The sequence below is a fragment of the Tyto alba genome, unplaced genomic scaffold (genome assembly GCF_018691265.1).
Source record: "Tyto alba isolate M040663 unplaced genomic scaffold, T.alba_DEE_v4.0 Super-Scaffold_13, whole genome shotgun sequence".
NCBI lineage: Eukaryota > Metazoa > Chordata > Aves > Strigiformes > Tytonidae > Tyto > Tyto alba.
In genome coordinates this window covers 32,694,688-32,711,695 of record NW_024881275.1, presented here as the reverse complement: position 1 = coordinate 32,711,695, position 17,008 = coordinate 32,694,688, and the positions used below count along the sequence as shown (strand labels likewise).

The 17,008-nt window shown below is 36.6% G+C and overlaps 1 protein-coding gene across 1 annotated transcript in view; it reads left to right on the top strand.

Annotated features, from left to right (window-relative positions):
• The window catches only part of LOC104363342 (guanine nucleotide-binding protein subunit alpha-14), a 77,297-nt gene that overhangs the window by 31,249 nt on the left and 29,040 nt on the right, over positions 1-17,008 (top strand). Inside the window, 1 exon segment of the mRNA XM_042788007.1 lies at positions 6,765-6,948. Within this exon segment, the coding sequence (XP_042643941.1) occupies positions 6,765-6,948 (184 nt within the window).

The following is a 17,008-nucleotide window of genomic DNA, read 5'->3' as shown; positions in this document are numbered from 1 at the left end:
GTAATCTTCCAAGATTGCTGAATGACTCTAAAGATTTTCCTTCCTGATAAACCTCCAAAATTTCCTTTCTCCTGCTTCAGGCGTCCTCCCTGAAATAAACAGAGTTTAATTCTGTATAGTTTTTCTGCCCTGTTGTTTTAAAAACATAAGTTTTTGTTGATCTAACCTTATAAATTTTCAGTAAGTCAGTTTTATTTACCTGAAAGCCATTTTTGTCATGACCACATTTGTGCACTAGCACCTTTTAGTTCTGTATATCAAACTGTTAATCCTACACTTGTAGAAAGATTTTTCCTTCCATTAGTTGAACAAGCCTAACAACCACAATACAAAATATTTCAGATCCTGTTTAAATATAGTTTGTAATGCAAGCAACAAATCTCATAATTTAATTACTAAATGTTGGTATCTTTATTCACATAATTATTTCTGCCCATGAAATGAGTCTGTGAAGAGAGTCAGAAATGTGACCTGTCATAGAGGCTTGAGGCTACTGGGTTTTGCAGAGCTGATAAGTCAGCTATATCTATAAACATGATTCTGTCAGTGAGACTTTTCCAGTGGCCACTCATAACTGGAGAAGAGGTTTAACACTAGATTCTGGTCTAAAGATGGCATCAAATATTACTTCTATGGCCCTGTACCTTACCTTTTTGTTTTACTCGTGGCATTTTGACTCATCATGTTTCTCATGCTTGACAACAGGGATAACTGGGAAGGTAATTTGGACTTCTCTTGCTTCTTCTGGGACCAGGGAGCTTGCTTATGCATGTATCCAGTGACTTGGCCCTTACCAACACCACAGCTGTTGAGTGAGAGACAGAGGCCAGGACAAGATTGAAATCTGTTGTCATGCAGCAACAGATGAAATATATTTTCACACATCTATTCAGGTATGGCAAGTGAAAGTGAGTGCATAAGGTATCACTGCCATTTGAGAGCTGATAATGGTGAAGAGCAATCTGGATCTGTCATTTGAACTGCTCAAGTGTGGATCCAAGATTTACAGTAGGCTTTATCACCTCTGCCACAACTGCTGTTCTGTTCTTAATGGTGGTAAAGTTAGCAGAACTAGTTAGTTAGATTTCTCTGTCCTTAGCAATTACAGCCTTCTAGTTTTGTTGTGGTTGTATTCACAGCCTCCTCATTGACACCAAGTCCTTAGGAGATTAAGAGAGTAGATTTGTGTTGTTTGGGGTTTTGTTTTGTTTTGTTTTGTTTTGTTTTTTTTTGTTTGTTTTAATAACTTGTAATTTCCTCCATAAAGAAATGAGATATTAGACATGGAAAATAAAGTTGACAGGCAAGGAGGAGGTAAGGACAAAGAGACAATGGCCAAAACAGATATAATGTTTTATTCCTTGAATTAACTGGCAAAATTCCAATATTTATTTTAATTGAGAAAGTGGATTTGGGCAGGTAGCACTTACCTACTTGCAGTCAGTAACTGGAAGCAGAGTGAAAACAAATGAATGCTTGAAGTGACTGGAAGGTGAGTAAATATGTGAAATTAACTAATGTATTTACATCTCACCTTTTGAGAAAATTCTGTCTCTTGACCTAGTCAGTAGAATATGTATTCCATGTTTTGCCAGTAATGATTCAACAGATCATTTCCTGAAGATAAATGCACTAAATGTACTGTGGGCAAGTGCTTACTACAAATGTCACTGAGGAGTAAAAGACACTTTGTCAGGATTTTTTTTGTGTTTTTTGGTTTTTGTTTGGTCTTTTGTGTTTGTTTGTTTTTTGTTTTGTTTTGTTTTGTTTTGTTTTTATTTTAATTTTTTTTTTAACACAAATAACCTTTTAAAACTTACTTGTAATAACAGAGTTCCAGAAACTTGGAGATACATAGTCACGTTTTAAAGCCTCAAGTTTGCTAATGCTTCTAGAACTGATGGCATTAAGACATGATTATGTACCTCCAAGGTATATAACACATCAATATTTAATTGTTCTATTATCTACACTTTCTGTACTACCTGCTTTTTATTACCCTATTACCATTTTTATTATTCCTAATGTAAAAACTGTACTGCATTTTTTTAAGCCCCACAACCTGAAGTCTTAAAACACAAATTCCAATTTGTGTGTCCGCATTTGTTTTTCAACTGTTTTAATTAAAAAGATACTCAATCCAAATCTGATTATATATGCAGTTCCATCCTGAAATGCAGTTATCTTTAGCTTAATATCTCACAAGTATGCATATTGGCATGACTACTCCATATTCAAACTCTTTTTGAAAGCCCTGACACTTTTTAACATGCTTTAAAGTGATGCTCTGTCACGATGTGCTTCAAAAGCCTTGTTTAATTTGTAAGCTAATGAGCCCTGAAGATTTTTTTAAATAGTTTATGGGAATGGAGAAGCAAAGAGCATGTATTGTTGGATTTGCACAGACTCTGTCTGTATCCTGGGTTTATGACAAGAGGCATAGCTAGGCACATAAGGAGTTGCTGGAAGGGAGAATACAGAAGGAAATCTGTGCACTCTACTTAAGGTCAGGATAGGGAGCACAAAGCTTTTAAATCAATTTATGTTCAGAATTATGAGAGGTCAAGGGGGTAAAGCAGGATGGCTCTGTTTATTACCCATGTATTTCATAGCACTTTATATCACTTAAATAGACATTTTTCATTTGCTATGAGTTGATATAGATTAGATCAAATCAGATCATAATAAAATATTAACCTTAAATTTCTTAAAGTTAAATTGGATACATGCAGGAAAGAACTCTAGTTTGAATTACAGATTATAATCTCTTCAAACCTGGTTTCATCTGACTTTAGTATTTGTGGGTCTTGGAAAAAATTATATTTCTTTAAAAGCTGAATTAGATTTTCTAAACTTAATTTCACAGCATTGTTACATATCCCTGACAGTGAAGTTAACAGTTGCACAATGGGTTTTCTTTAACTCAAACATTAGTAGGGGGTACAGCTGTAATGTGATAGGACTGTTTATTCTGAGTTATATAAAAATTTAGTCCAGCAATTCAAGATGGGTTAATCAGAGTGTTTTCCTCTCAAATATAAGGGTTCTACTGGAAGTGAAAAAGTTAGTGGTGGGTTTTCTTTTCATTTTGCTTTGTTTTTAAACGGAATTGTATTTGAATTGTATTTATGTTGACTTCTTAAAGCTGACTGCCAGGACTGTCTTTGAGGACTGTGATATATAATGTAACATTAGCATTTTACCAAAACAAATTCCTCCAGGAATTTGTTTCACATGTATTCCAGCATATCTCCATGTTCCATCTCTCAAGTAAACCAATACAATGCCAGAATTAAAGAAATCCCAAACATTTGTTGAAAGAACAGCTGTATTACTCTTCATTTTACAGACAAATATATTAAATATTTTTTATTGTTTGATTAAAAAGTTGCTTCACGCTTCTGATGAGTGCTGTAAGTCCTGTTTCCTGGAGACCAGAAATGTGCTATCAATGTCCTAGAGAAGGACTGTTGAACAACTTGGGCTTGAATAAGGGACAGCTACAGCTTTGAAAGGAAGCCCACAATGGATGATACAAAATATGAAAGAAGGTTATACAGTAAGAGTCAATGACAGTGATAAATGTTTTGGAAAAATGGCTATGATATATGAGTAATACATAACGTATTATACTTTCCTAGGTTACCCGAGTTTTGCTTGATATTACTGTTAATGGTTGGAACCCTGCAGTTGCATGATTTTTCATTAAAGTGAGACTGGTCTGCTGTGGTACTGAGATACAGAGTATGATGAGGTGGGCACCCACAGGATTTTCCTGCTTTGTTATAGCTGAAGATATAACGTTCAGATGAACCCTTTCCCCTTTGTGCTGATGTATTTCGACACCTAGTGGTTCTGAGTATAAATTACTGAAAGTTTGTTAATGGAAATACTTCTACCAGCAGTAAATTCTTGGTGAAGAAGTGAAGCAAATCCTGTAGCCCATCCAGAATGGAGTTAATTGTTAAACTTCTGAAAAAATTACAGTTCTAAGAAGGAAGTGTAACAGGTATTTTTTGCTCCTGTACCCTCCTTCAGTTGGGGAGAGCAAGAAAATGCTGACCGTGACCCTGTCAATATAGCAGCTCTGTGGGATAGGAATGGATTTGTTCAGTCACACCATACTGATTCTGAATAACAGGAAATACAGAGAAAATGAAAGGTATAGTGTGAAAGGGGTTGAGCAATTACAAGAGAAATTTTTCTGCTCAGTGTTATTCAAGTTTAAGGATAACTGAAAGTTGCAGAAGGATATCGTGAGAGTAGGCAGTAAAATGGCAGGTAAAGTTAATTGTAGATCAGTATAACATAATGCAGATGGAGAACAACTATATTGCACATGCACTCTCTTTCTCTTTTAATTACTTACAGTACAGATGAAACAATGATGACACTTCATAAATCTAAGTTTTGGCAGCACTTTAGTATTTGAAGTTTAGGTTCTGTAGGTATATCTCAGAGGTAAACAGAACTGAGAAAGCCTCATCAAGGATCAAAGGGATGATCAAGCTATGGAGTATCTTCCACGTGAGAACTGAATTGACCTGGTTAAGACTCTTCAATGTAGAAAAAGTACAGCTGAAGGTGAATATGCATGGTAGGATGACCTTGGCTGACCTCCAGGTGCTCACCAAGCTGCTCTATCACTCCCCCTTCTCAACAGGACAGAGAAGAAAATATGTTAAAAAAATTAATGGGTCAAGGTAAGGACAGGGAGGTCACTTACCCATTACCATCACAGGCAAAATGGACTCACCTTAGGGAAATTAAATTAATTCTTTGCCAATTAATAACAGAAGGACAGTGAAAAATAAGAACCAATCTTTAAACACCTTACCCCCACCTCTCCCTTCTTCCCAGGCTGAACTTCACTTCTGATTCTTCTACATGCTCCCCCCGAGCAGCGGAGGGGCATGAGGAATGGGGGGTCGTCATCAGATTGTAACACTTCATCTCTGATGCTCCTCCCTCACTGCACTCTTCCCCCACTCCAGTCCGGGGCCCCTCTCACAGAGTAGTCCTTCACAAATTTAGCCAACATAGGTCCTTCCCACAGGCTGCAGCTCTTCACAAACTGCTCCAGCGTGGGTCCCTTCCATGGGGTTCAGTCCCTCAGGGGCAGACTGCTCCAGCGTGGGTGCCCCACAGGCCACAGCTCCTACCAGGGGCCTGATCCTGCATGGGCTCTGCATGGGCTGCAGCTTCCCTTAGGGCACGTCCACCTGCTCTTGATGTGGGGTCCGCCACAGGCTGCAGGTGGGCATCTGCTCCACTGTGGTCATCTGTGGGCTGCAGGGGCACAGCCTGCTCCACCGTGGTCTTCTCCCTGAGGTGCAAGGGATTCTCTGCTGCGAAGGAGAGAGCAGAGATGCCTGGAGCACCTCCTCCCCTCCTTCACTGAACTTGGTGTCTGCAGGGCTGTTTCTCTCACATTTCCCTACTCCCCTCTCACACAGCTGTTGCACAGCTTTTCTTACCCTTTCTTAAATATGTTATCACTGATGTGCTACCACCATTGCTCATGGGCTCAGCTTTGGCCGGTGGCGGAGTCCCTCTTGGAGCTGGTGAAACTGGTTCTGTGTGACATGAGGGAAGCTTCTGGCATCTATCTTCTCAGAGAAGCCACTGCTGCAGCCCCAGCACTAACCAAAACCTTGCCATGTAAACCCAGTGCAGTATGATGGAGTTGTATAAAATGAAGAGTGTGTGGAGAAGGTAGGGGTGTTGAATACAGAAATGAAATACAGAGAAACAGAAATTAAGCTGGTGGGTCCAGGCTCAGAACAAATGATGTACCATGGATGATAGAGCTCTAAAACTCCATACTAAAATGCGTTGAGGATGCAAAAATTTTCCGTGGCTTTAAGGAGAGACCTGCCTGGGTACTTGAGAGATACAGTAGGGCTACCAAATAGGTAGCATTCAGCTAATGAGCTTCTAATCTAACTCCTACCTTTTAAGATACGGGGAGGTTTTTGTGGAGAAAGTGTTGTATTCTAGCCCCTCTTTTTACTCTTCTCTTGGCCACCGCTTAGAAACTTGGTTGGAGACAGGACACTGCCTGAATGGACCCTTGATATGAGTCAGTGAAGATGTTTTTCTGTTGTAAGACTAATAGAAAAGAACAGAGAAACAAGGCTTATGTCCTGAAAAATGTTAGGCAATACATTGTTATGTCCTGTAAATGGGCTTAAAGTAGTATATACATGCAAAATATTACATGAATGATGTAAATGCATATATGAGTTTATAGTATCTGTTTGTTAGGATTTTTAAAAATAGAATCAATAATTCCCAGAGTAGCTGGATAATGATAAAATTCTTTCCCAAGTTCAGCATTAGTGCGGGCATTATTGTTAAGGTGTAAATGGAACAGCAACTTTATACAAAGTTTTCGATGTTGAGGAATTTGATCCCTATACAAACGTAATTTCTTTCTTTTGTGCTCATGTACCTTGCTTGTTTTGTAATCTGACTTCTACCTACAGGATGCTTAGATTATTTGTTGTAGGATGTATTATGAGATGATACTTATATGTATATTATTTTACTAAAAAACCCTCCCAAACCCATCAATGCCAATATTTTGACTAAAACATTATAGGTTGTGGAGAATGAAAAATTCAGAAATTATACTGCAGTTAATGGTGACACTTGTGCATGCTCAGATAAGGTGCACATCTTTGTATGTGTATTTACAAATATTCTCAACTGCCAGGATTTGCAAGTACAGTACTTTTTGTCTGTCTCCTCTTTCCCTCTCCCACAGGAGAAAGTGGCAAGAGTACATTCATTAAACAAATGAGGATTATTCATGGATCAGGTTACACAGAAGAAGACAGGAAAGGCTTCACAAAACTGGTTTACCAAAATGTATTTACTGCCATGCAAGCAATGATCAGAGCCATGGATACTCTCATGATACAGCACACATCCAAAGAGAACGAGGTAAGCCAGTACAAAGAAAATTCTAGTTTCAGCCCATGAAATTATTTGAGTCATAACCTTCTACAGGCAGAACCTCAAAAATCCTTATGTCTTGTGGGGAGTTTGGTGCCCCACCGTCTGATTCTACAGAACAACAGGGAGTTCCTAGTGGAAAGAGGGGCAGGGTGAGCAGGGATGGGGGGGAGCTGGCTAGGAAGGGAGAATTTTCAAAGTTGCAACCTGGTAATAAGCACCAAAAAAAAAAAAAAGGGTTTTTTTAATCTAAGTTGTAGAGTTAGACTGTGCGTGATAGGAATATGCAGACAGAACCTAGTTTGTCAATAGAGCTCCAGAAGAAGGGCTTTGGGGTCTGTTGTAGGAAAACATTAGATCTGCTTAACATTGGTGTGCTTTGAAACATACCACGTAAAACCCTTTTATGGATTTGGTAGCAACCTTTATGTACTTAAATAACTTGAAAATGCAGAATGTCTTCTCCAACCATTTTTTAGTTTCAACGTACATTATACAATTACATTTTTTGTTTCAGTGCTTATGATTATAGAACTATACCAAAAAAATACTGTGCTTCAGTTGAATGAGTTGCATCCTTTGCATCCATGTATTGCATCAGTTGCTCATGAAGAATATGTAAGCAAATTATTGAGTGTTATTTGTTTAAATTAAGAGGGGTTTGCAGTTGGCTAAATTTTAGTGTTAGGATAGGGAAGACTGTAGGAAGTATCAAGGTAGAATTTATGAATTTATTAACTGAAATACTAGATGAACAAAATACAGTTGATAGCTTCTCATTCAAAAAATAGGATTGCATATGAACTATACAAAAATCAAAATTATGTTCATATTTTTTACTATTTAGGTTGCTTTGTGTTATTCTCCTTAGGGTTATAGAGAAGAGGGATAGATAATGTTGTTTAAAATAAAGGACTGGGAAATTAAAATTATTTTCTTTTTTCTCATAAAAAAACAGATGATGTCAGGAGAAACAGATTTTGGGCTTCAAAGATCTGAGGTGTTAGCATAATTCTTTCCAACATAAGAAAAATGTTCTGAGGGATAATAAGTTGTTGTTTGTAAAACAGCTTTAGATCCTTAAGAAGGTGTCAGTTACAGAAACTTCAGATGTGATTACGAATATATTTCATCCTAATTCAGATGTGTCTATTTTGATGAAAAATTATGATAATCAGAATCTATTTGAAGAAACATGTTTTCACTGCCTCTTGCTGAGTCTGGGTCCTCTACATCTCCCTCTCCTCACCCCATTAAGAAAAAAATGTTAAGACTTCATAAAAATCAAAGTTTTTCTCATTCTGGGCTCCGAGAGCTGAGCTGAATACATTCCTAAAACACACTCTTCTGGCTAAATTGTGTTCTTGATAATAGCTGTGTTGCCAGTGTCTTCATATTCAGAAGATTATAATGCTATTTTACGGTTGTTAGAGAGTACCAGAATTTGGTCTTTTGCTTCTTTATTAAAGATAACAAAGTGCTAATCAATAAGAACATATTTTGGCAACCTTGGCTTCAGTGGCATTTAGAAGGGAAAGTAATTTTTGCTTACACACGGAGAAACTCTTGAGAAACAACATGAAAATAACCAAGTGTTGATCCAGTCTCTTTACAAGAGACAACTGCATTTTAATCTTTAATTTAGGTGATGAACCTAAGGCAAAGTACTATAAATCTTGTAATTGCATTTCATTAAAGGATCTTAAGCCTGTAATGAAAAACAGTTGAAAACAACAGTGGTAAACAGAGGAGTTGTGATTCTGCTGTTGTAGCTCTATTGCAAAGGTATGTCCTATGTCCAGTGACCGTACAGAAATTGTCCCATGTGCTCCCCCACATTTTGGTATGTCCATCTTCTCCATGGCATGCCTTCTTTCTCTGAAAAATTTGTTTCCCCCTGGCCTTTTTATTAGTTTTTGTTTGTTTGTTTGTTTTTCTTGTATCCAGTTTATGCTTTGACCAGGTCAGGTTTTTTCCTCTGTGAGCCCTGGAATTCTCTGCTGCTGTATATCTTCATTTAATGTTTTTTGTAGCAAGGGACAGATTGTTCTGCACCAAGTGTCTCTTCCCTGTGTGGTGTGTGTGAAAATCTGAAACTGATATATGGACAGAATGTCCAAAAAGGCCTCTTCATCCTCTTAGTATTTGCAAATAAAAGCAAGTTTTATAGAAGGTGTTTAAAGAGATTTCTTATTGCTGTTGGCAGCTGCAAGTATTTAAGTAAATGATCTGATTTTCTGTAGATGCTGCATTGAGATGTGAAGGGGTCTTTGTTTTATACTGGCTTGAAGTTGCTTGGATGAAGTACTTATCTACATAGTCATGCTTGACCTGTAACCTTAACTGAACAGGCAATTTTTATCCTAATTTCAGATGGTTTGTTCTTTGAGATACTTTGTCTCATCCTCAGTTTGAAGTTGGAAGGTATCATAGCATGTTTTGGGTATATTTTAAGCATAAATCCTGCAGATGTTTAGGAACCTAATAATTAAAGGAATTATTATGGTGCTATCTAAACCCCACAGTTTTGGAAGAGATTGTTTGCCTTTTTTTTTTTTCTCTTCTCCTTTTTTTCCTGTTACGACCACTCTATAAAATTTGCTGCTACAGGTGAACTAGTTGGAGGGTGGAGGTGGCATGGAGGAAGTAATATTTATTATCTATATTTCACTTTTTTCAGTGTTGTAGGGTGAAAATTGGTAAATTGAGTGTTGGTCAAGTAGCCGGATACATTACAAAAAGATTTACAGCCTCTGAGGATAGTCTTTTTGTGTGAGGGCTTGAATCAACTACTTTTACAAACACTTCCTTCCATATGATAATAGAGACTGCCAAAACACAAGATGAAAGTTAATGACAGCTTGTCTTCTGGCTTCTTTGAGAAATTGTGATTGAGTTGATGTGAATATTAAGATATGTAAATGAAAGAAGGAATGACTGTGAGGCACAGAGAAATAAAAAATCAGCTGATAGCTGAGAAGTACTGAAAGCTCTTTTTTGCTGTCCAGAATTTTTTTTAATCAACTTAAGTCAAAGTGTAGGAAAATAGAACTTGAAACAGGAGAAGGAAGAAATCAGGTAATGTTGGAAGAAGGGAAAATACAGCATTCCACCTGTGAGTATACGTCAATTTAAAAAGCAGATTTAAAAATATTTCTTGGTTGCTTGACTGTGCCAGTCAGTCGTATTTTACTGGATTATGTTATTTTTTCCTGTATTACAAATACACAAAAGAAACAAGTTTTTTAAGCTTATCTGGAGACGCAACAGATATTTTAAAATATTAGTTCACCGAAACTCTTCCATCATCTTCCAAACTAGCATATATCCTATATCGCAGGAAAATCACTCTCTTTCCCTTCTCCACTTAAGGCAACATTAGAAATTTCAACTTATTTGCCTTTTTTTTTTTTTTTTAAAAAAAAAAAAAAAACACCAAACCAAAAAAACCAACCATGCACTTAGTCCACTGGGAAGACCTTTTTATATAGCTGTTCAGGGTAAGGATCATAGAATAGGAATTCAGTCATGTTGTTGTGGGTTGGTTTGTTTTTTAAAATACCTTGGTAAGATGACAGTGCATATGTTTGCAATTAACAACAGATCTCGTAGCACTATGAACAGTTACTTTTTTCCTAAGGAGAAAAACAGAATACTCTGTGGAAATGCATTTTAGAAAGAGGTCATCATATTGCATCTCCAAAACATTTCTTGCTTTCAGTAAGTAGTAATCTAGTGTCCTTTTGTTTTACAAAGTTGCACTGGCATGAATGTGTGTCTACAAAACTAATATTTTTATGAACAAAAGGGGCACTACAATGACAAATGAATTCTACGGGACAGATAATTAACTTATATTAGAAAAAGGGAATACAAAAAAAAAAAAAAGTACAGTAAGATGAAATTTGGGAATTCCTGAAGGAAGCCATGTAGCTGGGACAAATGGAAAACACAGCAAAGAGTAATTATTGGTTGATTTCATTGCATGTTTCCATTTGAAGATGTGGAAAATGACACAACACAGTTCTTACATCTATTAATTTTTTTAAAGCTTAGCAGAGAAACCATTGCTCATAGCAGGTGCTTTATTTTAAGAGTACTGTTTTATTACAATCAAATTTAACTTTGGTAACTGATTTTCATTATGCTAGCATTAATGCAGGTGATAAAGGGCTAGAATTTATCAACAGTCTAGATGTATTTTTAGCAGTTAATTTTATAGAGACAGTAATTCCAAACATTCCAAAACATATTGCATCCTTCTTCGTAACAAGCATGTTTAATTATGGGCCAATGCACAAAGTCTGGGTCTAGGCACTCCTAAACAGAGGTTTCAATTTGATTTTCCCAGGAAATGAGCCTTATGTGACCAAAGTAATTGTATCTGTCTTTGGATCTTCGGTCTGATTTCAGTTGAATTCCACAAAGAGTTCAAAGTCGAAAAAGCTGAAATTTTTGGCTTCAGAAAGTTTAGTGTTGCTAGAGAGTTAAAACCGGAGGAAGGAGAAAGCTTCTCTAAGTAACCCAATTGAAGTAAAAGCAAAGAATCAACAGAGAAGAAAGTACCTGTGGAAGGAACTGGTGTTCACTCAGTCACAAAATGTGATTTAGCTGACCATGCGTAAGCATGTAGCATCATATGCTTAAACATGGGCACACAGCATCAGACCTTCTGCTTCATTCCTGGAAAGGCATAGATTTTTCCTGTTTTTTTATTTTTTGTAAGTTATTTTTTGAGTGAGAATATGGCCTTATTCTAGAGCAAGGAGATTAAGTATCCACTTCGGGGGATTAAAGTTGTGTGCCACTTTACATGAGCAAATATAAAATGTTAGTACTGAATTAACTGCTCTCCATGTGGAAGTCAGGAAGGAAATTTTCCATTTCTTAGGTGACAAATTTCCCTGCCACATGTGGGATGTGCATGTGCTCAGTTGAGACTGTGTGCATATTTGTTGACATTAGAATATGTGGGATTTATTGAGGTTGTGTGGTGAGTTTCTGTTTGCTTGTTTTGTGTTGGTTTTGTTTTGTTTTTTTACAGTCATATTCATCAGAATGCTTTACTGTATTTAAAAATTGCCAGACCCCTAATGGGACAGTTTTCAGTAACACTACTGCCTTGAATGGTGGAGTTCTTATTCTGTTATGTCACAGTGAAAGTGTCTGCTTACAAACATTAATGCTTGTTACTAATTATTAAGAGACCTATGGGAGTGCTGTACAGCCCTGTAAACATATGGACCATTTCCTTTTGCTTTAAAAACTTCTGAGTTTCTCTACTGTGCCATCTTGTTGATGAGGGTGAATACTGGGATCTGTTTCATTTGCTTAGCCCTGCCAGTACCAGAGAGGTTGTTGGCTTTATTGTTTGCATCACTCCATTGAATTGAAATACATGTGACTGGATGGGTTTAGAGTTGTTTTCTGTTTCTTTCTCTTCTTTGGTAAATTCAGAATCATGGGCTGCTGGTGGACTTCCTTCTTGGGTATTTTCTAGGCAGGCCTAGATGCAAAAGCAATATTGACACAGTTTTGCTTTTTTTTTTCTTTGCATGCAAGGTACCTACTTCCATGTTTTCTAGTGAAATTGCTGTCTTCATTTGTTCTTCAAAATAATTGGCTGTTGGTTAGAAATCTTCAGGTATTTCTTTACCTTTTAAAGTTTCAGAGCTACCAGAAATATAACAGCTTCCCTCTAATTTATTCACAAATTTATTCCAAGTTTTGTGTTGCATTTTTGTTATTTAGTTCAAGGTGGATTATTTTTTTTTTTGCTTTGTTTTGTGTTTTTGAGTTCTTTTGGGGTTTTTTTTCCTTCCTGCCAATAAAATCTTATGTTTAAGTTCTATGTATTTTCATTTTGGTTTTGGTCTTTTGCACTAGTGGAGATGGTTTAACTTACCAGAAACAGAGCTAACCTTTCCAATTCTTTCAACTAATGATAACTGCCTTATGAATGTTCTAGGAAAAAAAAATGTAAAAAACTAACTGGGGTGATATCAGAAGCAGAAGAGCAGAAAGTAGAAGAAAGTGTGTCTTACAAAGCAGATACATTTAAGGTTTGTGGGAGGGAAGTGAAGGATGGAAGAAAGAATGAGTGTATATATTGGATTTTTAAGAAAGTTTGTGCCTAACCAACTTATTTGAGTCTCTAAATTGAGTTACATTTGTGATAATGGTAATTTTCAATTTCTTAGGTCTGCTGATCTTTGAGGTAGGTGCATAATTCCTTCTTTAGAAGGAACATATTTAGAAGGAACACATTTAGAGGTACACTAGTTGATCTATCAAAATAAGGTACTTCTCAGTGTTGATACTTTATTAGGTTTTTCCCAGAAAATGTTATCTGTATCTTCTGGAATTCGTTGAGGTTTTTTCTCCTGACATGGCCTTTCATCAAAAATGTTTTACCTTTATAGTTACTATTTTTATGCAACATTTAACATAACACACAAAAGTACGCAAGCACACAGCATGTAAGTAACCAGGCTTGATTTTAGTGCATTATGAATGACAGGGCAGAAGGCCTTCAGCCAGCAGCGAATTCATTGTGCCTCTTACTTTCCAATGCTATAAATCTTACTGGCATAAATATAGGTAATACATATAGATGAGAAGTGAACTGATAATGAAGAGAATGGACAATGGTGATGAGAAGAGATAATTAATGATGTAGAGCTTGTAAGTGAAGACTTCAGACATAGTTTTGTACTTTGAAGTGAATGATTGCATATAAAGGAAAATACTAGTATACATACAAGTGGTTAAGATTTTTTGGCTTTTCAGAGCAGACTTTAATGTTCTGCAGACCAAATATCCTTTCTGTTCCCCATACTCCTTCCTCTGTAACAACTGAATAATTCCATTGCCGCCTTTGTGGCTGCAAAAGCATTATTTATTGGCAACGGAAACCAGGGAAAGCTTGGTAAACAAGTCTGCTAATGGTGCGGAAGATGTAGCAGAGTTCAATTATTCTCTGTGCTGTGAGTTAGAGACATAAAAAGTGGCAAAACTTTGCTACAGAGGCTGAAAGAAAGCCACTGTGCGAAGGCTGCTGTGGCTGAATGCGTTTTCTCACCTGGCTTCTCTGTCAGAACTTAATGCACATCAGAATCGGGATGGACACATATGCCTTTGGCTCCACCACCCGAGATCAATCTGGCAAGTTCACATCTGTAGTTGTCACAACAAAATTAGCCAGAAGAGTTCATCTCTCAGAGCCCTTGGTCAGCAGAATGAGGAAAAAATTACTCTCAATCAGAAAGCAACAATAAATTGTCATTTTTAAATGTTTGATTTGTCAAAAGCACTAAGGAAATAATGGTTAAAACAACACAAAAGTCTGTGTTTTCAGATTTGGCATGAGCCAGAGGTTGAATCAGTCCTGAGAGGAAGATACTTGAAAATGTGTGTTGCAGCTGGAGGCTTTTGATATCTGTGCACAACCAGCTGTGTAAAAGACATGTTCTGTGTGTGAAAGGCTGTGTGACTGTTTTTGCTGACAACTTTTTCCAGCTTGTGAAGTTTTCTTGTGCAGTCTTCCTCGCATACTCTTTTTATGAAGAAATGAGTGAGTGCATACAGTTGAAAACTCCTAATTCTTAGAAGAAAGACATTCTGTTTTATAGAAGTATTTACTGTAATATGGGTCTAACTCCTTGCAGTGGAAAATATGAGAGTTTTTTTTAATGGAAACTTTAATGGATATTTTTCTAAAGGAAAATTGGCAAATTTCTATGTTGCTTCAATTAAATCTCTTAATGAGCAAGAAGACAAATAAATTAATGGCAGATGAAAAGACCAATTAGTAGTAACTTAGCCAAAATCACTTAAATCAGCATCTGCTGTCATGTTAAAAATGAAAAAGCCACTTCAGAAAGAGAAGCAGCTAAAAAACTCCTCTAGGCCTGCTCTTTCCTTAGTGCTAAAGCCTGTAACACATTTTGTGGATTTATGATCTGCCGACAAAATTATTCCTTGGAATGAATTTGCCATAATGAAAAAGTTTTTTTGGTGTTAGTCTATTTCCTAGCAAATACAGTGGTGCGATGTTTTTACTCTTTTTTATTTTTTCCTTACACATATTGAAACATGATGCATATTGTTATTTTCATGAATTTAACATATGTTCTTACACTGTATGAAGTGGTTCTAAGGACTGTTATATTGATGCGGTCATCAAGCCTGTATATCTGACCCTCTTTCTTGGATGGATGCAGAGCATTTTGAGGGGGCAGAATATGCTACTCTGTTACTGGATGTCTCTTTGCATGCTGTCAGTTGTTTTTTCTTGCAAGCCATTTCCACATCTCCATGTTTGACTGGTAGATTAATTTAGAGGCATGGAGAAATGCCTGCTGCTGCCTGGAGGCCACACTGCCAGCACAGCAAGGAGGCTCCCCTCGTCTAGCAGGGTTGACACTGTTATCTATTTGCAAGAGCTGGACAACTCTGAATAGGTTTTGTGCTCAGTAACTGTCAAGTAGGGTCTACAAAGGTCCTGTTTGCTTTTGTAAAATAGGGATTTTAGTGGCTTTGACATTGAGACTAGTATTTATTTACTCATCCATAGAGAAACAAGAATACAGTAAACCAAGGCCAGATGGATTTTTGTGTGCAAAACTTGTTCACTCTTCTTCATCAGATTGCAAAGGCAGCACTCAGTGCAAGTTTAGCTTTTCTGAGGAGTGTGTGTGGTAACAGTGGGGGGAAAAAATGGCGGGGGTGCACAGATAAGCAGCTCATCACAGGAAAGGGAATCTTTGGACAAACATTTGTACCTTTTAAACTGAAGAGCTTTTTTTCTGTCACTTGATTCTTGTCACCTTTATTGAAAATCTGCAGTAGTGTAGAATACATCGTATTTGAGTGCAAGATACAGAGGAGAAATCTTGAATTAATTTTTTGAAATCTTCCTGAACAGCAAAATGTCCTGTTTCTTATAAGAAAATAGTAGTATATTTTATACACATATTTACTCACTAACTAAATTAGTGTGACACTAGAGTATAACTCATGTTTTTGAGGTATTTATAGATTGCTACCTAAAAACTGAGGTGAAAAGTTGGCTAATTTGCCATTAGGCAAGAGTGTATAACAAATTTCAACATAGCAACTGAACAAATTGACTATATGCAATTCACATTAAAGGGGAAAAGGATGAGGATGTAAAAAGCTGAAGTAATATGCAACTAATAATGGTCTTTAAGGAACTGACTCAGGTCAGATTTCTTCTCTTTTATATACTCCTTTAAACAGGTTTGATGAAACAAAGTTTTATGCTAGAAATTCTGAAGAAAATTAATTCTTATTTGGGAATTAGAATTATTCTTTTTCCGCTTTGTTATTTAGCGGCTTAAATTTACAGGTCTGTCGCTCTGAATCCGTCTCTAGAATTTGTTCCCTATTGTAGAATGTATGTTCATCTAAATAGGTAGTTACGCTATTCTAGAGGAGGTCAGTATTAATTTACCCAGGAGTCTCTGTTTGAAGCTGAGACTGCATAGTAGGCAATACAATAAAAAACATAGAGTGGTTGCATGCTTTATGGCCGGTATGTATCTTTCTTCTTCCTGCTGTGTTTTTGTATGTGTTTAGGCTGCTGGTATTTCTTCTTTTTTACTCTTATCTCTTGGTCATTAGCAAAAATTAATCTTAGCTTTCTAGACAAGTCTGACATTTCATATACTTTAAAGAAGTTTTGTAATTTGCAATATTTTCTGAAAATTTTGGCTGAAACATCTTATGAAAAGTCTTGGGAATTGACAAGTACTCTCTTAAAACAGAAATCTATATGTAAGTGTCAAAACTGAAAAGACTATATAATTAATAGTATGGATTATTCAGTGTAACAAATTGAGAATACAGTATAGCAAATTGATTGTATGAACTAATGTCTAATGGCCAACACTTTCAAAAGGATGCCTAAAATCTGTGTGCATTGCCAAAACTCTCCTGAGAGAGGAGTGCAGTAACATAAGGCATTAATGGCATTATTAATGGAAGAGTGCTGATACTAATTGTTAAGCACTCACAGTACTTGTCC